The sequence below is a fragment of the Engraulis encrasicolus genome, chromosome 7 (genome assembly GCF_034702125.1).
Source record: "Engraulis encrasicolus isolate BLACKSEA-1 chromosome 7, IST_EnEncr_1.0, whole genome shotgun sequence".
Classification (NCBI taxonomy): domain Eukaryota; kingdom Metazoa; phylum Chordata; class Actinopteri; order Clupeiformes; family Engraulidae; genus Engraulis; species Engraulis encrasicolus.
In genome coordinates, this window is record NC_085863.1 from 1,972,875 (window position 1) to 1,996,947 (window position 24,073).

The window sequence follows — 24,073 nt, forward strand, 5'->3', positions numbered from 1 at the left end:
GATGGACCAACGGGACAGACAAAGCCTCTTATAGAGATGCGTGGGACGCATCTAAGAATGTACATATTCTGTATGTGTGTGGAGATGCTCAGTTATCTAGCTTATTATGGGAGTCAAGTGTGTTAGACATTTGTATTTTTGTAGCTTCAATACTTCATTGTCCATGTCTGCAGCCATCAGCAGTATTCTCCACTTGATGCCTGGCAGGGGAGTCTATTAACTACACTACCCATGATGCCCTGCAGGGGAGTCTATTAACTACATTACCCATGGTGCACCTCTCCATGTCTGCAGTCATCACCAGTATTCTCCACATGGTATCCAGTCTCAACATGCAGATGTTACATAGTGCACCTTTAATACAGGTCTTGTTCCCCAGGCTCAACATGCAGATGTTCTGCTACTGTTATGAAGAGTAATGCAGGTCTTGCGCACTGGTGTTAGTTGGAGTCAATGTGGATTTTCTGATGCTGGTTGAGGTTAGCTTTCTTTGTGAAGCATTTACCACATGTAGTACATAGGTAAGGCCTTTCTCCCGTGTGGGTTCTCTGATGTCTGATGAGGCTGCCATTGTCTGTAAAGCATTTCCCACATGTAGTACACTGGTAAGGCCTTTCTCCAGTATGGATTCTCTGATGCCTGATGAGATCACCTTTCTGTGTAAAGCCTTTTCCACATGTAGCACACTGATAAGGTCTTTCTCCAGTATGGATTCTCTGATGGGTGATGAGTTTACATTTGTGTATAAAGCCTTTTCCACATGTTGTGCACTGATGAGACATTTCCCCAGTGTGAATTCTCTGGTGATCAGCTAAATTGGTAAGTTGTGAAAAGGCTGCTCCACATGTAGTACACTGGTAAGGTCTTTCTCCAGTATGCATTCTCTGATGCCTGATGAGTCTGCTATTGTGTATGAAGCATTTCCCACATGTAGTACATTGGTAAGGCCTTTCTCCAGTATGGATTCTCTGATGCCTGATGAGATCACTCTTTTGTGTAAATCCTTTCCCACATGTGGTACATTTGAAAGGTAACCCTTGTGCATAGTTTCTCTGGTGCTTTGATAACTGGCATTTTGTTTCAAAGCTCTTTTCACATGTGGTACACTGGTGTTGGTCTGTGCTAGTATGAGCTGTCTGGTGTTCATCTGAGGACACAAAAAAGAAAAAACATACAAATGAATGAGATGAATCACAGACTATACAATAATAATAATAATAATAATAATAACTAGATTGCATTCTCACAGAAAATGCTGGAAGCGGGCTTGCCTTTTGGGGCAGAGAAACAAAGTACTATTGAGAAAACAAAGTGTGAAAGTGTTGATGATTTTATGAACGAGAAAACCTCCTACACTCTAATCTCTAGAGTGGCGGAACCTTGGTTCATGAAGGTTCTACCATTTTTTTCAATGGGGACCCAAACTTGCACAAAATCACCAAAAACGGGAAAACGACAAGAGACACGGACGCGCTATATTAGTACAAATGATCTCTAAGCCGAGCCGGTCATTTTAGTGTTTGAACTGTGTCTCTATCTCGAAAGGCCTAGGAGGAGATCCATTTTCTATTTTTACTGACCGGCACAAGATAAGCAATAATAATTAGATTGCATTCTCACAGAAAATGCTGGAAGCGGGCTTTCCTTTTGGGGCAGGGATGAAACAAAGTACTATTGAGAAAACAAAGCTAAAAGAAATGTTGGAAAAAATCCATCCACCCAGTCAGAAGTTATGGGCCAAACAATTCAGCCATCTTGAAAGTGTTGTAGCTCCGCGTTGTGGGGATATACTAAATGACATACATGGTATTTTAAGTTGGCTAAGGAACACTGCATATGATATAATTTTGAAAATCAACATGGGTCCGAGTGGGATTCGAACTCACAACCTCCATATCTGTAATCCAGGACCTTTGCCATTGATACTAAATGACATACATGGTATTTTAAGTTGGCTAAGGAACACTGCATATGATATAATTTTGAAAATCGACATGGGTCTGAGTGGGATTCGAACTCCCAACCTCCATATCTGTAATCCAACCCCTTTGCCATTGATACTAAATGACATACAATACATGGTATTTGAAGTTGGCTAAGGAACACTGCATATGATATAATTTTGAAAATCAACATGGGTCCGAGTGGGATTCGAACTCCCAACCTCCATATCTGTAATCCAGCCCCTTTGCCATTGATACTAAATGACATACAATACATGGTATTTGAAGTTGGCTAAGGAACACTGCATATGATATAATTTTGAAAATCAACATGGGTTCGAGTGGGATTCGAACTCCCAACCTCCATATCTGTAATCCAGCACCTTTGTCATTGATACTAAATGACATACATGGTATTTTAAGTTGGCTAAGGAACACTGCATATGGTATAATTTTGAAAATCAACATGGGTCCGAGTGGGATTCGAACTCCCAACCTCCATATCTGTAATCCAACCCCTTTGCCATTGATACTAAATGACATACAATACATGGTATTTGAAGTTGGCTAAGGAACACTGCATATGATATAATTTTGAAAATCAACATGGGTTCGAGTGGGATTCGAACTCCCAACCTCCATATCTGTAATCCAGCACCATTGTCATTGATACTAAATGACATACATGGTATTTTTTTTAAGTTGGATAAGGAACACTGCATATGATATAATTTTGAAAATCAACATGAGTCCGAGTGGGATTCGAACCTCCTTATTGCTGGACTAATGGACTATTACCATTGGGCCAAGCAGCTGCCTATGAAAAGCATTACAGCAAGACAATATTACATTGCATTGAAGAGCTGAACAATAGACTTCTAGAACTACAGAGCAGCTGCTCGTTAATAATAGAATGTTGAGAGAAAGTGACAGTTGAGATGGAACCCTATATTGGCTTCACCTGTTCTGATTGACTGTATGGCAGTTAGTATGGTGCTCTAAGGCAGAGCGCAGAATCAGAAACAGATTTTTTTCTTTAGATTGATGTTGCTAAAAAACTAAAAGGAATTGGCACGTGTCCTGCTCATCGGAGTCCTGCTTATCTCTCTAACAGTCTTTGAATGAAGTTTATAGGTTAAACGGTTCAGTCACAAATGGACCTCTTGTGGGACATGCACTGACCTCTTGAAAAAGGCATTTCAAGCCTCAATGGGAAAACCAATGTAAAAGCCCTGCCGTTTTTACACACCTGTCATTTAAAAGGTAATGGGGGTTGGGAGATGAAACTTTGACAATTTGGAGACATCCCATAGAGATCGCTAAAAAACGCGTCAACTAAACTTCTAGGTGAAAGTGTTAAAGTGTGAAAGTGTTAAAGTGTGAAAGCTCGCTAACACCGCTTCAACTAAACATCTAGGTGAAAGTGTTAAAGTGTGAAAGTGTTAAAGTGTGAAAGTTCGCTAACAACTCGTCAACTAAACATCTAGGTGAAAGTGTTAAAGTGTGAAAGTGTTGATGTTTTATGAACGAAAAAAGCCTCCTACACTCTAGACCAGTGGTTCTTAACCTTTTTTTCTTCACGCACCCCCATACCTGTGCCCAAGACAAGCCGCGCACCCCCAATCTAAGCGTCTACGCATGTATACGCACTAAAAAATGATTTGAGTGATTAATTACAATAATTCTAGCTTTAGACATTAATCAATACTTTAATGACTTTATATGGGGACCAAAACACGTTTTAATTTGGTCTAGATTTGGACTAATTATAATGTTTGGAAGCAGAATTTAGGTCACAACCTCAACACAAACAAAATTCCGCGCACCCCCTAAAATCTCTGGCGCACCCCCAGGGGGTGCCCGCACCCCAGGTTAAGAACCACTGCTCTAATCTGTATAGCGGCAGAACCTTGGTTCACGAAGGTTCTACCATTGTTTTCAATGGGGACCCAAATTTGCCCAAAAACGAAAAAATGACAAGAGACACGGACACGCTATAGCAGAACAAATGATCTCCAAGTCGAACCAGTTGTTTTAGTGTTTGAACGGTGTCTCTATCTCGAAAGGCCTAGGAGGAGATCCATTTTCTATTTTTACTGCCCTGCACAAGAGAAGCAAGCAAGCATAAACTTTACTTAGAGATTACTAGAATCGGGCCTTGCTCTGCAAGCCCGCTTAATAATAACTGGAAGCACTCAGAGAGCGCAGCCCTCCGCCAAGGAAGCTGCTTGGTGGAACATTTGACTATGTTACACCCTAAGTATTTCTGCCTTCTTTTAGTTGAGTCCTTGCAATTCAATTTCTGGTCACTAGGGGTGTCTAGCTATATAAGCCAGCAGTGGTGAAGAATCTTTCCTGGTTCCGGTTCATGATCCGGATCACCACCAGAATTTAATTACTTGTTCCTTGGGTCATTACTAACAACTCCACAAAATTTTGGCCAAATCAATTGATTAGTTATCGAGTTATCCTGATGACAGAATATTTTAAAAAGTCCTGATTCCGGTTCGTGATCCGGATCACCACCAGAATTTAATGACTCCTTGGGTCCTTGGGTCATTATCAACAACTCCACAAAGTTTCGTCCCATTTACAGTTGGTTGATAGGCTATCAAATTCATGTAATAAACAATAGAATACTAGCTGTGCTCAGACCAAAACAATCCGTAACCCTAACCGATCAGTAAGAAATGTTTTTAGAGGATAATTAGTTCATAATGAGCCATAATGTTTACCAACTAATTGCAGCCTACTGTATGCACTGACATTTTCTGTTTAATACACTAGAACTACCAGGATTTTTCTGCCTACCTAGAAGTACCAGAGAGGGGTCATTTGACCCGGTGTCCTGTCTATATGAGCGACCCGTTGAGATGTGATCCTTTTCGCTACTGAGCATGCACACGCATGCGCACACCCTCGCGGCTTTTTTTCGCGGGTGATTGCCCATCGAACTGTGAGATCGCAGGTTACGATAGGATCCCCTGAGACTGTCAACTTTAGTGACTCAAACTGTAGCTTCTTTCTGAGGTTACCACCAGTCATCCATAGTCTAGTTAGCCTATATCCTGTCCACCGACTGTCATCGACTGAAAGTTACGATATATCCCCTGTGGGGGAAAACGAGAAATTGCGTGGATCATCCAGGAGATCATTGGAAAATCTGCGAAATAGCGTGGCCTCGAACATTTGCTACTTTGTTGCCTAACCGTAGGCTAATCGCTCACACACTCAGCCTCGAACATTGTGTAGTAAGGTGGACCTTTAGATGTTACTTTTCCTAAAATAATGATCATCGAACTGATACTTGTAATTGCACGACTACGCCACTGGGGGACTGCCACCCCAGAATATATTTTGATTTCAACCAATAAGGCACAACAGGTTCGGATAGAATGCACAAGAGACGTACCTTTGTTTAAAGGAATAACAATCTTTTCTTTATTAATACAATTTAAGTCAACAGTTAAAACCCTGCGCCGCTGGGATAAAAACAGTAATGCTCAAGAACGGGGTTGGCTGCCACAGGATAAAGGGTGTCACCGAGCCAGGCTAGCCGGGCAGGTTTACTAGTCGAGAATAAATTAGTTCACCACTCGTGCACGAAACCAAGGGCCTATGGTAAACACCAGTCACACACACACGCTCATAGGCTCACTACGCTATGTAAGTGATTAAATGCACAATCAGTGTGGATATCCACTACACACAGAATAAATCCGTATAATAATACACACTCAAACTACTAGTCTACTGTATGGCCCTGCCCCGACTAGAGCAGCATACAGGCCTAGAACTGTGACAGCCAAACCCCGTAAAATAACAATGTGACAAGCTGAAGCGGCGGACAGGTAAAAGAAAATCAAACAAACAAACAAAAACAGAAAGGCTAAAATATTTTGGCTATGGGCAAAACAGCGGTGAGCAGCTGCCGCAAGCAGTCTGCCCACAGAGACCCTCGACGTACTCTGAGGTGTCTGGAATCAGGCGAACATACACACACACGGATCAGTACATGTTACATACAATTAGTGGACAAATGTTTAACATGAGCTACGCCTATAACAAATGATATTTACAAGCTCACCTCCACAACACGGAGAGGGGGGGAAAGCCACAAGACTGGGATTAGACGCCACGGGGACTCTGGCTCCTGAGAATGAACAATATATGTTTAAATACACATCTCTAGATGGTTGCAGTCATCTAGACAAAACTGTGATCACACATACCTTGCTGCACCAGTAGCAAAGGCACCGGGCATCATCAGCGAATACCGGCACACCGGGAAGGCTCCAAAGAGCCGGTCTAATTCATTTGATTTTATAAAAACAATGGCATAGCCACCAATTACGGATTAGCCACTGAGCGGCTACCTGAGTCCCGTGACGTCATGGGGGTATGGGAACTGCTGAGGGACACACCTTACTTAACAGGCAGTGCGCCCTGTTACATTTTCCCCCAGCGTTCTTGTCGTCGTCCCGACGACACAAAAACACACACTAATAACTAACCCACCCCAATGCTAGTCAACCATCCCAGGGTATCGGGTCACAGGATCACCATTCCTTTCGCACGCACAGGCAGCTTTCACACGCAGACAGACACTTTCACACGGCGCACACATGCAGGCAGGCCAGCCAGAGAACGGTCTCACTCTGGACAAATCACACGGGTGGTTCCACAGCACATACACAGGGCAGACGCACCCATTCACACTGGTACGCACAAGCATGTGGGAAGGCAGGTGCATACACGCAGGCAGCATTCAGACAGGCAAACGCACGCACATGCATACACTCCCTGGCGTGCGCATATCCGTACGCACACCATCCTGGGTCACCACTCACACTGACACTCCATCTATGGAGTAGAAAACAGTTGGATCATCACCATCAAGGCAACGCACACACACATGCACACACATTGCAGGAGGACACAGTATGAACTTGAGGGAGTTGACATGGGCGGCCAGCTCCTCACGCCCGGCCACACCCCACCCGAACAGCGAGTCCTCTGCTCTGGAGACGGCCGTCCTCCCGTGGGTTGACGTGGAGAAGGCCGTCCATTGCCCCCCCGCTGTGCTGCCGGTGATGGCTGTGCTCGGGGTGGCGCTCGTACCCCATCACAGTCCCGTGCAAAATGTCCTGGTTCCTGGCACCGCCAGCATATGATGGGACTTGCCTGCGACCTTGGTGGAGACCGATGCAGAGCGTCCACCCACTGTGATATCTGTTGCAACTGCTCCTGTTGCCGCCTCATGGTGCTCTTTATCTCCAGCCACTCCTGGGAGTCATCTTCCATGTTGGTCAGGAAGGCCACGACAGTGCACAGGGAGATGGAGGAGATGGTCACAAAGCTCTGCTGCTCGGCACCCCACACTGGCCCACCGCTGTTTTGCCCCTAATTACAACCAGCCTTTCAAAAAAATAAAAATAAACTCAAAGCTAAAAAAAGGACACGTCTCTTTGATACATCTATCTCTGCCGACTATAGGCCAAAATGTAGTAAGGTGGACCTTTAGATGTTAGTTTTCCTAAAATAATGATCATCAAACTGATACTTGTAATTGCACGACTACGCCACTGGGGGACTGCCACCCCAGAATATATTTTGATTTCAACCAATAAGGCACAACAGGTTCGGATAGAATGCACAAGAGACGTACCTTTGTTTAAAGGAATAACAATCTTTTCTTTATTAATACAATTTAAGTCAACAGTTAAAACCCTGCGCCGCTGGGATAAAAACAGTAATGCTCAAGAACGGGGTTGGCTGCCACAGGATAAAGGGTGTCACCGAGCCAGGCTAGCCGGGCAGGTTTACTAGTCGAGAATAAATTAGTTCACCACTCGTGCACGAAACCAAGGGCCTATGGTAAACACCAGTCACACACACACGCTCATAGGCTCACTACGCTATGTAAGTGATTAAATGCACAATCAGTGTGGATATCCACTACACACAGAATAAATCCGTATAATAATACACACTCAAACTACTAGTCTACTGTATGGCCCTGCCCCGACTAGAGCAGCATACAGGCCTAGAACTGTGACAGCCAAACCCCGTAAAATAACAATGTGACAAGCTGAAGCGGCGGACAGGTAAAAGAAAATCAAACAAACAAACAAAAACAGAAAGGCTAAAATATTTTGGCTATGGGCAAAACAGCGGTGAGCAGCTGCCGCAAGCAGTCTGCCCACAGAGACCCTCGACGTACTCTGAGGTGTCTGGAATCAGGCGAACATACACACACACGGATCAGTACATGTTACATACAATTAGTGGACAAATGTTTAACATGAGCTACGCCTATAACAAATGATATTTACAAGCTCACCTCCACAACACGGAGAGGGGGGGGGGAAAGCCACAAGACTGGGATTAGACGCCACGGGGACTCTGGCTCCTGAGAATGAACAATATATGTTTAAATACACATCTCTAGATGGTTGCAGTCATCTAGACAAAACTGTGATCACACATACCTTGCTGCACCAGTAGCAAAGGCACCGGGCATCATCAGCGAATACCGGCACACCGGGAAGGCTCCAAAGAGCCGGTCTAATTCATCCGATTTTATAAAAACAATGGCATAGCCACCAATTACGGATTAGCCACTGAGCGGCTACCTGAGTCCCGTGACGTCATGGGGGTATGGGAACTGCTGAGGGACACACCTTACTTAACAGGCAGTGCGCCCTGTTACAATTGTAACATCAGAAAAGACTATGTATGTATATGTAGAGGAGGCGTTCTCATTACAAAATAGGAAAAATTGCCACCTCTGATTGAGCTGTCAAAATGCTCCCTCCACCCTTTTCACTCAAGAATTTGAATCGACTGCATTGTAAAATGCCTGAACATGTAAATAAAAAATGCACTGGTGGGGATGTTTTGAAAATATGATTCCGGTCATTAAAAGACAGACATCTGCCAAAACAAAGCCACAATACGCTATCTGCTATCTGGGAATCTCTAAACCGCGCTTGTTTATCTCCGTACTTCATCCATCATTTCATATGGCAATTTGCCTTGCGAGCCCACGTCGCATTGAAACCAAACCAACAGCAAATGACTGCATTAAACAACCCGTAGCCAGGCCCTGATCCCAAACACTTTCTCCAGTCCTGTATTTGCGCAAACTCAGCTCAGTCTCTTTCATATGGCACGTTCCTTAACTTGCTCAAACGAGAGGCTCATGTTTTTTTTTTACTGATCAGCAGCCGCACGTTCTTATTAAACTCCGCACGAACGATTGCACACCCCTGTCCGTGAAATAAATAAAGTAATGGTTAGGCCTATTAAAATAGTCCTACGTGGACCATGGCCGATTGAAACGTCTTCCACGGAAAATAAAGGTCGCTCATTTAGATGAGGCAGCGCAAATCGATAGAACACCACTATCGAGTAGGGCGACCGGTCGCTCATCTCGACGAGGCAACATATCTCGACAGAACACCGGCGGCTTTTACCGAATACACTAATCACTCATTTTGTTATGGTAATGAGGCTGTTAGGGGCCGTGTGTGGGGTGAGGGGTGAGGGGGACAGAGGACAGACAGCTTCTTCCCAAGGGCTGTCAGCCTCCAAAATCACCACAGGTAAATAGCAACTTGCATGAAGATATCAGCAGCAAAGACAGATAGCACAGTTTGGCGGACAGTGTGGCACAGTTTGGCGGACAGTGTGTTACAGTTTTTCTTCATTGGTTTGGCTCATTTCTTGAAACTGAGATGTCATTCTCAAAACATGGACAAATCCCAAAACTAATTTTCAGTTCCTCACAACAGAATGGCATTTATCATTGCTTTCATCAAATTTCAAATGCTTTTGTACATGTCTCAATCATTTAGTACATCCTTGCAAATGGCTATGTACAAGTATCCTACAGTTAACACAATCAGCTTACATTTAGTACAATTTTCAAATGAATGTACCTTGCTGATCTATCCCAATTGGTTGATTCTCAGTGTAATGGTTGTCCTGAAAACATGTCAGCACATTTTCTTCATATAAGTCATCATATGCAGAATAGTCTGCTCAATTTTCAAGATAGTGTTAGGGAATTGGGATAAAATATTTTGGAACGTTTTGGAAGATGTCATATCAAAATTATGATAATCAGGTTAGTATATAACAAGTAACATCATTTTTGCATAACACATGAGGAGAGTTCCACATTGCAGGTGACTAATCTATTTGACCAATCCAATCCAGAAACGAATCGCTATGAAACAAATATACAGAGTATCAGTTGATAGGAATACTGGCAGAGTAAGAGCTGTAGCACCAGTATGTGCAGGTAAGTCAATTATTCATTGTTTATCATTTTGTAACGTACAGTATAAGTTACCAACACTGTGCAGACTGGGTTTCCAATTCTGAGGGTCTCAGTATCCTCCTCTTTACATTTGTAATTCAGCTTTACAATACACTGTATGACCAAAGCATTTTGCTGAACAGGAACAGAACATAATCAACATTATGTGCCTGTTCTCTTTGTATCAAAAACTACCCCAACTACCCCTCTGTGACTCAAGTGACAGCTGTGAGCTGCTAACAGCCACATTTCCACAACAAAAGGAGTGTCCGCAGGGGGTCCAAAGGGTCAAATGACCCTCTTGTGGGTCTTTTAGGTAAAAAGGTCAATTGACCCCTCCGTGGTAGTTCTAGTGTTAAAAGAATGGGAGGCACACATGGCTTGTATACAGTTTTTCTCAATTTGTTTGGCTAATTTCTTGAAACCGAGATGACATTTCTATAAATTTTGGGTCATTTGGCTAAACATTCTTACACTTCTGCACAACAGTTCAGATAACTAGCAAAATGTCATATACCTCCCAAAACAGCTCATTCTTGCATCAGCACTAAACCTTCTCCCACATAAATAGTCAGTACCATAAAAATGGCATATATCCTTCTCAATTGGTTTGGCGCATTTGCATTCATTTAGTCATTCTGTCAAAATAAACTGGATGGTTCAGCATAACGCCATGGATCCTCATCACTTGCTCATATCACTCCAAAAACAGTTTACCCATGTGTCGAAACTAAATTCCTTCCACAGAATGCCGTTTGAAAAAATGTCAAGAAATTAGCCAAATAACAGAGGAAACTGTAGTATACACGGTTGTAAAATTATTTTCTACAAACTAGTAAAGTTACAATACCATCTGACCTGTTGAACACTGTCATGAATTTACTGTTTACAGTAAAGAAATTCTTAAAATATTATGTCCTTGACTGTTTTGACAATTGCGTAGACCACTTTGCATATGATGACTCACACAATGAAATCATGATGACATGTTTTGGAGAGGGCAACCATTAGACTGAGAATTGTCTAATTCGTTTAGATAAGACAGGTCAATTTATTTGGAAAATGTGCTAAATGTATGCTCAATGTGTCATCTGTAGGGTACTTGTATATAGCCATCTGCCGAGATGTACTAAACATTTGAGACATGTACAAAGCATTTGATATTTGACGATAGCAATGAAAAATGACATTCTGTTGTGGGAAATTGCAAGTTGGATTGGGGATTTGTCCGTGTTGTTTTGAGAATGTCATCTCAGTTTTGAGAAATTAGCCAAACCAATCGAGAAAAACTGTAATATAATGTATATTAAAGCTCGAAAATGTGACAAACATTCTGAGAACATAAACTGAAGCAACGGATGTTTTAGGCCTGGTTCATTTTTCAATAATATATATACGTATATATTGTATGACTGAAGACTTGTGCATGCCTTATTCTTTTATGTTTTAGTGGGCAGTATGTATTTATTTCTATTGATGCATACACAAATTAAGTAATTTGGGTCACTTCCTCACAGTGGTGTTTTATCCATACCCCTCAAGAATCTGATTGGTAGAGAGAATTCACTCGCAGAGAAGAAGCAGGCTTTGTGCTAACGTTGACATCGCGTAGAGAAAATTGACTATAAAACTTGAAAATAACAATAAACATTAATCAGTGTACTTGCATCACCTGTGCGTTCTAATTTCTCTTCTGAATTAGAGTGAGACCAAGATCTAAAGCAGGGAACTGCCTGGGGTAGCTGATCAGGTTCCTTCTGGTCACAAATACAAAGACAACGAAAAGGTGGTGGCCATTTAGTTCTCCAGTTACACAGCTTAATATTTGAAGAATGTTTAAAAACGTGTCTCCATGTTATTGAACTTACCTATTGGGGCCATGTCTCCATTGTATTCCATTTCAGAAGACTCTGTTTCCCTTTTCATGTCCATGGCTTGTTCTTTCATGTACGATGTGCCAGTTTCATTCTCTTCCTCCTTTGTTCTGTACAAATACTCTGGTAGGAAATCATACATGTCTTCTTCTTTAATCCGCTTCAGCGATGATGCCTGTTGTGATGGAGTTGATGGCTGGATTGTAGAAGTGATCTCATCACCATTAAACAGCACGACATGAGACTTCCCCCCTTCCTCAGTGTCATGTGACACACACGGTTCTTCTTTGCAAATTGGTGTCCAGGCAACATTATCTTTCGTGTCCATAGACAAATGCTTTGGTAGAAAGTCATAAATGTCCTCTTCCTTAATGTCATTCAAGTTCATCTTGAGTTGTGAAGATTGTCTCTGAAGATTCTCATTCGTCCAGGTTATTGTAGTCACAGGATCAGAGTTGTAAGTAGCAGAACTATAGTTCAGGACGATTCCTATTTTCAGCCAACTCTTCAGCAGTTCTGACCTGACGGTAGGAAGCCATGAGATTTATCCCTGGGCCTCTAGCAGAGGTGGAGCTGTAGACCACTCCCCTCATTAGTTGACAAAAGGGTTTCAGCCATCAAGGTGTAAATGGTAGAGCTTTAGACCACTCCCCTCGTTAGTTGACAAAACGGTCTCAGCCATCAAGGTGTAAATGGGGGTCGTTGTAGTTTCAGGATCCAGAGAGTGGTAACAACTCTCATTTACATTCCATGAACCCATATGAGAGTCTATGCAATTACCAAACAAGTAGGCCTAGTCTACTGCCAATTTCAATATGCTGCTTGATGAGTTTTGATCAGCAGAGTGCAGAGTGCCTTTCAGGATATTTATTCGACTGAACACAGAAATATGGCCATCTACCAGTTGGGTTGAGCCCGGACAAACTGAATGGAATACGACAATCATATAAATGCCAGATGCATGATCCTTCCAGCCATCTCGAGTTTGTAAACTGCTGTAGCACAATTCGATGGGCAATTACCCGCGAAAACCGCCGCAAGGGTGGTTCAGTAGGGTGGTTCATGTTCAGTAGCGAAAAGGATCCCATCTCGACGGGTAGCTCATATAGACAGGACACCGGTGTCGGTGCCCGTTACGTTCGGCACCAAAGTGCTTGTCTGCGAACCGCCCATGTTCATACCGTGCTCTGAACTTTTTCCGCACGTTGTCGTCACGGTTCGCAGAGAAAAACCTAGTATTTTGCGGTTCGCATTGCGAACCAACATTCCGGTTCGCGAACGGCAATATCTGTGCCGTGAACACGACGGCCGGTTCACAATTAGGTGCGGGAACAGGCTCCAGCACGGTTCTCAGTCGGCCTGAACACGCTACAAGAGCACCCTCATCCATTGGACCTCTGCAAAGGGTAGTTCTCTACTGCTAAAGTGCCTTCTACTGTGAGTGCTTTTGGACCTCTGCAAAGGGTAGTTCTATACTGCTAAAGTGTCTTCTGCTGTGAGTGCTTCTGTGTAGTAGAGTACAGACACTGAGGTCAGGCCTTTCTACAGCTTATATGGATTCCCTTTGGCATGTGGCTATATTTTATGACTTACTCTCATAAATGCCTTTCACATATCTAATTGTTTTCGTCGTAGGCTTTTTTCAAGACTTGATCACTCATTAAGGCCGGATCAAGAAGTTGTCCTGGGTGGGCTAAGCTCACCCAATACTTTCTGTAGCCCTCCCAAAGTCCATACTTATGTATTGTCTGCTTCTATAACCCACCATCACATATACTTATGTATGCCAGGGTTAGGTTGTCTTTCTTGTCTTTTCCTCTCTCTACGTAGCCTACAAGGCGATTTGAGTAATTGCAGTTATAGCACTTTTTAAGCTTCATCAAAAGAGTGTTACTAGGAGTGAAAAACAACCTGTATCAGAGCTTGGTTAGAAATATTTCCAAAGTCACATACCAGTAGGGTGACCAGCTGTCCGGACTTCGGCCGGACAACCCCGCCCCTTAACTTTCTAACCTTGCGTCCTCGCGCCGTACCCATTGCTTTGAGTTGCCGCCTCACCGCCTCCGTGGAGAAAACAGTGAAGTCGGCATTCTAAACTGTAGGCAGAAATCAGGGAGCAGCACTGCCATCTTACCTCAGACAAACGCAGCTGCCAACAACAGTTTTACTTGTAAAACTTGGGAAGGATTTCGCATGTCATTATCTCACTCCAATAAAGGAGTAACCAGTAGGCTACCACTGACTTAATGTTGTATCGGAGACGGCAGGTTACGACAGACAAATCCTTCCTATCTATTAGGCTATTTCATAAATAGGCCTATTTTTTCATGTATTTTGAGTAGTCATGCATGCGTAGGCCTATAATAGCCAACAATTTATTTGATTTACTTTATTCAAAGTTTGCCAGGAGTGTGTTTATCAGCTGTGTTTTAAAACGAGAGGCGACAGCTTCTGTCAACCTTTTTTTTCATGCAGACGCTTGCTTGGAAAACTATAGCAACAACAACAGTTCAAAATATAGACAAAGCGCACATGCAGAAATAGGCCTACTCTGTTTTTGCCCTTTTTGCAAAGTTGTGAGAGCCCTCGTTGTAAATGCATTCAGCGGACAAACTTACTTGCACCATGCGTTGCCAGTGCAGGGAAAAAATGGGGGAAACACTTTCATACACTCAGTCAAAGCAAGTTATTTCACGTAGACTATGGACCGCAAATAACACAAATCGCGTGCAGATTTCCCCGACATTAGGCTAAAGCAATATAGTCAATTTTTTGTTCAACGTCTGGAGTAACTGGAGTAACATGGCGGCCGCAGATATCGGAAACACGAGCGACTGTCAGTCTAGTTTGTGTCAATGACGTTGCCTCGCATCTCGAGGCCAGTAAGCATAAAGGGGGATTCATACTTGGCGTGACTGGTGTAAGTCTCCTTCATACTTCACTCGCGACCTCACTCGCGACCTCACTCGCGCCATCACGTGACCCAAAATGACGTCACACGCCGTGGCGCGAGCTGCCATGTCGCGACGTCGTGCACCCCACATTTTTTGTAACATGTCGTGCGCCACCAGCGACCACGCAGGTAGGCAGACAAAGCAGGAGTTGCGAAGAGAGGCTACAACTACTGTAGGCTAACAGAATGGATCCTGCATCATTTTGAGGATAATAAAATGTCATAGAGAGTTATTTTATCTTCTCTCTTAAATGTTGTTCAGTGAAACAATTGTAGTGGCAAAACTTCGTTCATTAGTGTTCATTTAATTAAACCACTTCGTGTGGGCAGCCTAAGGATTTCTGACTCGTCTCCATATCCAATGCACCGTCATTCATTTCAGTTTCAGTGTACTCACGGACCAGTTGAGTTTCCTTTTAGTTTTCTTTAATTCTTGAAGTCTTGGTAACACAAAAGTATCTTGGTACAAAACATAAAAAGCAAAATAAAACAGGAATATCACTCGTTCACAATATTAATCTTTCTTTCTTCTTTCATGATGCACGGAACGGAACACAGACATGGGAGCACGGTCAAAAAGCTATGTGCCTTCGTTGCTGCACACGCGTCGACTGACCAGCCCGTCTCCCATTCAAATTACACATATCCCATGGAATTCGGTAGACCAATCAAAATGCAGCATTAATCATTAGTTCTAAATAAGCATATTTAAATTAAAACTTAACTATAACATTGTAAATATTAATCTGGCATATCCAAATTCAAAAATATTAATTATTCATTCAAAAAATATTCATGAAAATTACTTTCAACAATTTGGCTCTAACATTTCCAGCCCCTAATTGTAAGACATGAAGGCTGACAATTACTCATCATAATAACACTATAGAGCCAAGCAAATTACCCATCAATGTAAACTCACAACATTTACAGAGATAATATTCAGAAAATTACAATATTCACATTAACATTCTTTTCTTGTTTACTCACGTGTCCTTTTCACAAATAAGGCAAAGTTTGTCAACAGGTCTTTCTAAGGTGCTGGTCTTTGTCTTGATGACCACGCGCCGCACAAGTCCCTTGGCGTCTGGAATAATCCATTGAACCCTCCCCAGTACCCACGAGCTTCGTGGTGCGGTATCATCGACGATCATGACGATGTCCCCGGCACTCAGGTTGTTCTTGACGCTGGTCCATTTCTGCCGCTCCTGCAGCATGGGTAGATACTCACGCACCCACCGCTTCCAAAACATGTCAGCAAGATATTGCACTTGCCTCCATCGGCGGCGGGAATATGAGTCCTCCCTCTGGAACAGTCCAGGAGGAAGAGCTGGCTGGTTCTTCATCAGTAGCAAGTGGTTAGGGGTTAACGGCTCAGGATCTGTTGGATCGTCTGTTGTTGTGGTCAGTGGCCTATTGTTCAGCACTGACTCTACTTCACACATCAGTGTCAGCAAGCATTCATCATTGATTGTCTGTTGTTTGAGCACAGACCTGAGAACTTTTCTCACAGATCTGATCTGCCTTTCCCAAATTCCCCCGAAGTGAGAACCAGAGGGTGGATTGAAAATCCACTGAATTCCTCTTTGCATCAGGGAATCTGCGATCTTGGACTGGTTCCACTCTTGAATTGCTGTACGCAGCTCACGCTCAGCTGCCACTAGGTTCGTGCCATTATCTGAGCGCATAATGGCTACCTGTCCTCTCCTGCACACAAAACGTCTGATGGCATTTAGACAAGAATCAGTGTCCAACGTATGTGCAATCTCTATGTGCACTGCTCTCGTCGTGAGACAGGTAAACAGCACACCGTATCGTTTCACTGTACTGCGGCCTTGCTTGACATCAAATGGCCCAAAGTAGTCGACCCCCACGTTTGTGAAAGGAGGGTTGTCAGGCAGAAGTCTGTCCTCTGGCAAGTCTGCCATCTTCTGCTCTAGAGGTTTACCTTTAACTTTTCTGCAGATCACACACTTTGAGAGAAACTTTCTCACTACTGAGTTGGCAGAGGGTATCCAATATTTCTGTCGTAACTGGGAGAGCATGTAAAGTCTTCCGCAGTGTCCAATCTTTTCGTGAGTGTCTCTCAAGATCAATGTGGTGACATGTAGGTCCTTCGGAAGGATTGCTGGATGCTTCGTGTGCTCCGGCATAGCAGCAGCAGAGAGACGACCTCCGACTCTCAGCACACCTTCATGAAGTTCTGGATCGAGTTTCCGCAGGTGACTGGTTTTCTTCACACTCGCGCCTTTCTTTAGCATGGTGATCTCTTCCTGGAAACGTTCGCTCTGACAGAACTTAATGATCTCTGTTTCAGTTTGTGTTAGGTCCTCCAAGGTAAGTATTGTGGTTGTCATTGGTTTCTTGTCTTGTCTGTTTGTATTGTCTGTGTTTGTTTGTTCTTTCTTTTTCCTACAGCGTTGCAGAAGCAGGTCTTTGAACTTGAGAACCCAAGCTACAGCTCTCTTCAAACGGTACCAGCTGGAGTAGTGGTTGAACAGTTTGTTCACAGGATGAACATCTTCTGCTGTGTTTGTGAGATTAACTGTGGCTGTGTGTTTCACTTCGTTGTCAACTTCGTCAGTGTCTGTTTTGTCAGGTCTTTTCGGCCAGTGATGTTCTGGTTCTTTCAGAAAAGCTGGACCCTGGAACCAGCTTATGGTTTTCATGAACTTGGTTGGTGCAAGCCCTCGGGATGCACAATCTGCAGGATTAGTTGATGTGTCAACATATCTCCACTGCTGAGGCGTTGTCAGCTCTCTGATTACTGAGATGCGGTTAGCAACGAATGTCTTAAAGCGAAGCTTCTCGTTCTCAATGTACTTTAGCACAGTTGTGCTGTCAGTCCAGAACAAAGAATCAAGTAGCTCCATCTGGAGCTCACTTCTCAGCATCTTGTCTGTCTTTACAGCAACCATCGCTGCTGTCAGCTCAATGCGTGGGATAGTGGTTTGCTTGATTGGAGTTACGCGGGATGTTCCCTTCATAAAGGTACAATGAGCATGTCCATCTTCATCAGTCAGGCGTAGGTAAGAGACAGTTCCATACCCACTTTCACTTCCATCAGAAAAATGGTGGAGCTGTGCTGTTGCGACAGGCCCAAATTCCACTGGTCTCACGCATCTCTGTATGGTCATAGCTGACAGCTGGCTTAGTTCTGTCAGCCAATTGTTCCATTTCCTACTGAGCTGTTCTGGAATCTTCTCGTCCCAAGCAAGTTCCTCCTTGCACAGCTGCTGTAGAATCAACTTTGCAGGAAGAATTGCTGGAGCGAGGAATCCGAGCGGGTCGTAGATGGAACTTGTGATCGAGAGAATTCCTCGTCTTGTGACAGGTTTGTCTTTGACGTTGATCCTGAACTTGAAGGCATCAGACTCAGTGCTCCATAGAACGCCCAGAGCTCTTTCCATGGGTAGTGCGTCGTGAGTCAAGTCCAGATCTCGGATGTCTTTTGCTCTTTCATGGTCAGGGATAGAGGAGAGCAAAGCTCGGCTGTTGCTTGTCCACTTCGTTAAACGAAATCCTCCACTGGCGCATAGTGCTGTGAGGTCTTTGTACAGCTTGACTGCTTGTTCTTCATTGGCAACTGATGTCAATGCGTCATCGACATAGAAGTTCTTCAGGATTGCGTTCACAGCCTCTGGTGACGACTTGCTGCGGTTCTCCTCAGCTGTTCTTCGAAGTGCGTAGTTCGCGCAACTAGGAGAAGAAGTCGCACCGAAAATGTGGACTGTCATCCTGTACTCAGTGATGTCTTGACTTAGGTCTCCTGCTGGCCACCACAGGAAGCGCTGCAGGTCGGTGTCTTCTTCAGGAATGCGAACTTGATGGTACATGGCCTCGATGTCTGCAATCATGGCAATCGGTTCTTGCCTGAAACGGAGAAGAACTCCGATCAGCGAGTTCGTTAAGTCCGGTCCTTGAAGTAGCTCACTGTTCAGTGAGACTCCCTGGTAGCTGGCCGCACAGTCGAAGACGACGCGGAGCTTCTTCTTTTGTGGGTGATATACCCCGTGGTGGGGAATATACCACAGCTTTCCATCCTGGCGGTTCAGTTGTGCCTTAGGAACCTCAACAGCGTACCCCTTGCTAAGCATGTCATTCATAAAGACTGTATATTCTTCATGGAACTCGGGATTCCGTTTCAACTTGTTCTTGAGATTCAACGCACGCTGTAGCACTGAACTGCGGTTGTTCGGCATTTGGACGCACAGCTTCTTGGTTGGCAGACTGATGTAGTAATGTCCATCCATAAGGTGGGCAGAACCTGACACAGACTCCATGAATTTGTGGTCCTCTTGAGACATCTCAGATCTTTCATCACAGTGGCGTTCAGGAAAATCATGGTCATACTGTTGTATAAGCAGATGCTCCACACTGTCGATGGCTATTCTGTTCACAACTGCATGTGACTGTGCATGGTCATCAGCTGCGGTGTCTGTTTCTCTAAGCGGCCCGTTCAGGATCCATCCAAGTGCAATTTTCACAGCATATGGTCCGTTGTCCTTACTTGGGATCACTTTCCATGGCTCCAAGATGGTGTATTCTTTGGTTCCGATGAGAAGTTCCACTCCAGCATCGATGTGAGGCAGCCTCACCTCACTGAGGTACGGCCACTTGGCAATCTCTCTCTGAAGCGGAATGTTCTCTCGAGACACAGGTATGCTCTTCTGTGTGTAAACCTTGGACAATGCGATGAAGTTGTTGTCTTCAAGGCTGCTGACCTCCAAGTCTGTGAGAACGTAGCTTTCCACCTTGCCCTTGGAATTGATGGTACTCAACATGAGATCAGTGCGCCTGCCTTGCACATTCAGCTGCCTTGCCAAAGCCTCCGTACAAAATGACGCAGAGCTGCCGGGGTCCATGAATGCGTAGACCTCAACAGTCTTGTCACCTTTGCTGGCTTTCACTCGCACAGGAACGATGGCAAGCACGCACCTGTCTCCAGCCCCAGTACAGGCACTAGTCTCCTTCTCTTCTGACACCTCAGGTGGTGCACTGGCAGCACTGACTTTGTTGACCTCAGTTCCAACCGGTTTCTCCTTCTCCTTAGAGAAATGCAACAGGCTTGGATGCTTCAGTGCACAAACATCGCATGACATTTTCTTCTTGCATTCCTTGCTCAGATGACCCTTCACTAGGCAACTGAAGCAAAGTCCGTTCTTCTTCAAGAAGTCCACTCTGTCACTATGAGCCTTTTCTTTGATCTTGCGACACTCTTGCAATGTGTGATTCTTTTCACAAAACAGGCAGGGCTTTGTAAAGGCACTGCTGAGTGACACATCTGACTTGGACTTTGTGTCACTTGACTCGCTTCCACTTACTTGGTCAACTTTGGTAGCAAAGCTACTTCCTTGCTTTCCTTCTTTCTTTAGTTTGTTTCCCTGTTGGGGTTTCTTTGTGACCTTTTCTGTGGTTGTGGCGTCAATATCCCCGAAGAGCGGGTCAGACACAATCTTTGCTTGACGTTCCACAAAGCTCACCAGCTCTGTGAATCTTGCTCTTTTCTTAGTCTTCTCCTGGATGTCATATGCATGAACTCTCCACCTTTCTCGTACCTTGAACGGCAACTTCGAAATGATGGCCCGCATGGTAGTGGGATTATCCATCTCCTCCATATAATCTAGATCTTCCATGGCATTACGACAGCTCACTAGGAACACAGAGAATGCATTCAATGCTTTACTGTCCTCTGACTTGACCTGAGTCCACTTGGACACCTTCTCGATTAGCGCCGTAGCCACCTTCAGCTCATTTCCGTACTTCTCTTGAAGCAGCTTCAAAGCCTTAGCATAGCCGCGTTGCTCAGGCATATGCTGACAGCTCCTCACTAGGTCGCGAGGTTCACCTCTGGTGTACTGGTCCAAGAAATATAGCTTGTCAGCATCACTGTCTGCTCTGGAGTCAATGGCATGAAGGAAGGCTCTCATAAACGACCTGTACTCCAGCGGGTCTCCCTGGAACACTGGCACGTCTCTTTGGGGTAAGCGGAACAGCTGTTGATTTTTTGCAAGCAACTCTGTGATGTCTGTCTGTTTTTGCATCATGCGATACATCTCACTGGTAGCAGTGTCTTGGTGTGAATTACCTCTGGGTTGCGTAGGCTGTTGCATCATAGCGCTGGGTGACTGCAGCGTAGCACTAGGCAATCGCAGGGTAGCTCTAGCCAGTGGCACCGGCGTAGCTCTGGGTTGTGGTTGTGGAGCTCTGGGTTGCTTTGGTGTGGCGCCAGCTGACGCTCCTAGGTAAACCACAGGCTTTTGGTCTATAGGTTTTTCAGTGAATAGCCTTGCACTGTCAGTGTATTTTGGTGTGGCTGAAATGTTTTGCATATCGCCATATTCATCTTTAGTATTAAAATCAATAAGCGGCATTGGTGCTCCTTTGGCCCCACTCACTTGAGATAAGCGCCCTTCAGATTCTTCATACACTTTTACTTTGGCATTAGATACTGCTAGAGCAGTTTCAATTTCCAATCTTTCCTTTGCAGCTTTAATTTCAGCTTCTTTCATTTCCAACTCTTGTTTTTCCTTTAAAGCGGATGCTTGTGCCATGAGCGCTGCTCTATTGGCTTCTTCTTTAACTCGTAATTGACTTGATGTCATTGACACTCTTGATGATCTCCTCGAAATTTTAGAAGCACTGTCCAATGGAGTTATCTCTTGATCAGCTACTTGTGCTTCAATCCAATTATTTGCTTTAGTCATAAACTGTAAGCACTGTTCTGACTTTGGCTGAAACCACATTTGTTGGTCAGTCTCCTTTTCCTCTTCATTAACAATATACAGCAACACTGCCTGATTGCATTCAATAAACTCCTCATACAGCTTGTTGTAAACTTTCATCTCTTTTTTAACATCTTCAAGAGCTGGCACAGTTTCAGCTTGCAAGAGCTTCTCTATTTCGTTTGATTTTGTTGTCATTTGTGCTAATTTACCTCTTCTGGCTGTTGTCAAACGGTGTAGATTTTCCTCCATTCCTTTAGCTGTCATTGTCCTCTGTCGGTCACCGTGGCGCACGTCACTCGGAACGTTGCTTTCGTCCGCCATTATCCACGAGGTTTCACTCAGCTACTACACCAAACAGCTTTCTTTCAGTTGAGCCCAACTGTCTTCGGTTTTGGCTTAGCACAAAATGACTGCAAACTTGTTCAAAACGAACTTCTCCACATTCAAAACGATCAGAAAGTAACTGCACAAGCACATTCATTCATCATTCAACAGCTGGCAAACGTAGCCTCAGTTAGCTTAGCTCCATACACTTCAATGCAATTAGCTTCCTTGTTAGCTCCACTTCTGCTTAGTCATCCAAGTTAGCTTCATTAAACTTCGGTTTCCAAACGTTTTTGTGGCTAGATATCCTCTTATTTATCTTCCACAGCAAGCTTAGACAGCTTTTTGACTTAATGTAGTGGCAAAACTTCGTTCATTAGTGTTCATTTAATTAAACCACTTCGTGTGGGCAGCCTAAGGATTTCTGACTCGTCTCCATATCCAATGCACCGTCATTCATTTCAGTTTCAGTGTACTCACGGACCAGTTGAGTTTCCTTTTAGTTTTCTTAAATTCTTGAAGTCTTGGTAACACAAAAATATCTTAGTACAAACATAAAAAGCAAAATAAAACAGGAATATCACTCGTTCACAATATTAATCTTTCTTTCTTCTTTCATGATGCACGGAACACAGACATGGGAGCACGGTCAAAAAGCTATGTGCCTTCGTTGCTGCACACGCGTCGACTGACCAACACGTCTCTCATTCTAAATTACACATATCCCATGGAATTCGGTAGACCAATCAAAATGCAGCATTAATCATTAGTTCTAAATAAGCATATTTAAATTAAAACTTAACTATAACATTGTAAATATTAATCTGGCATATCCAAATTCAAAAATATTAATTATTCATTCAAAAAATATTCATGAAAATTACTTCCAACAATTTGGCTCTAACAACAATTGTTTACTTTGTTCAGAAGCACGTTGTGTTCGGCGATCTATTTATAAATTCTGCCGCCAGAACAATGCTCTCACATGGTCTTGGAATGATCTGGCAATGTAGGCTACAACAAAAAAATATATGTTTCAATGTGGTAAGTCACAAGTCAGACGTTTGTAGCCCTACAGCAGCCGTGTTTGGCTTTCTATTTTATACATCCATAGAACTCACGCTTGCGAGTTCCGAAAGATACTGCCGTTTCTCTCACGAACAGCAGAGGGCACTTCCGACAATGCGAGCGAAAGCCTTCTGAAGTATGAATAGTCTGTCGCAAGTGATGACGTCATTAATGGTTCTCGCGCCACACGCGACAAAATGCGCACATCATGAAGTATGCAGAGCCAAGTAGGCAAGTAGGAGAGGAAAGTCAAAGAGAGGGACACACGGACGTCGCAAACAGGTCGTAAAAACAGACCGATGGCCACCCTACATACCAGTAAGGTTTGTGACGGTGGGTCACAGCATGTTAAGCATGTGATAGCAACATCGTATGTATGTTGCCGTTGTACACAAAAATGATCAATCATGTCCTCCCTACAGCCTATTCTTAATATAGTGCAGGTTCAATTGTCTCAAAAATAAGGTTTAGGAACATTTCATATAGATTTTTCCAAATTGCGTTTTTTTATCAACTACAGACCCCATAGTCTTCAGATCCACCTGTTTCCAATTTTTTTCTGAAGTGGAAACGCCCAAAATCCAAGATGGCGGATATATGGTCATATTCTAACACAATTGAATGTAATTGAAAGAAACATGTCATATACATTTTTGGAATTGGTGTTTTTTTATATTTCCTACACCCCCTGAACAAAAAACACCCACCCCCGTCCCTCAAGTTTTAGTACCAAAATCCAAGATGGCTGACATGACATGTAGCATAAATTATGTATTTGGTGTTTTAAGGTATCTAAAGTCATTGTTTTTTCTTGTATTTGTAATATTCACAATGGATAAAGGACTGTTCAGTCAGCC

General features: G+C 43.7%; 1 protein-coding gene and 1 long non-coding RNA gene across 2 annotated transcripts in view; both read right to left on the bottom strand.

The window, feature by feature from the left end:
• Window positions 1-440: 440 nt before the first annotated feature.
• LOC134453287 (zinc finger protein 135-like) overlaps window positions 441-24,073 on the bottom strand; it is a 29,389-nt gene continuing 5,756 nt past the window's right edge. The window contains exon 3 of the mRNA XM_063204163.1: window positions 441-1,014. Coding sequence (XP_063060233.1) covers window positions 441-1,014 — 574 coding nt within the window. The remainder of the gene's footprint in view (window positions 1,015-24,073) is intronic.
• On the bottom strand, window positions 5,267-8,606 carry LOC134452342 (uncharacterized). The gene is made up of 3 exons (XR_010035442.1): window positions 6,176-8,606; window positions 6,031-6,096; window positions 5,267-5,920 (listed from the first exon to the last, which is right to left on the bottom strand). It is a non-coding gene; the product is annotated as an uncharacterized LOC134452342 (long non-coding RNA).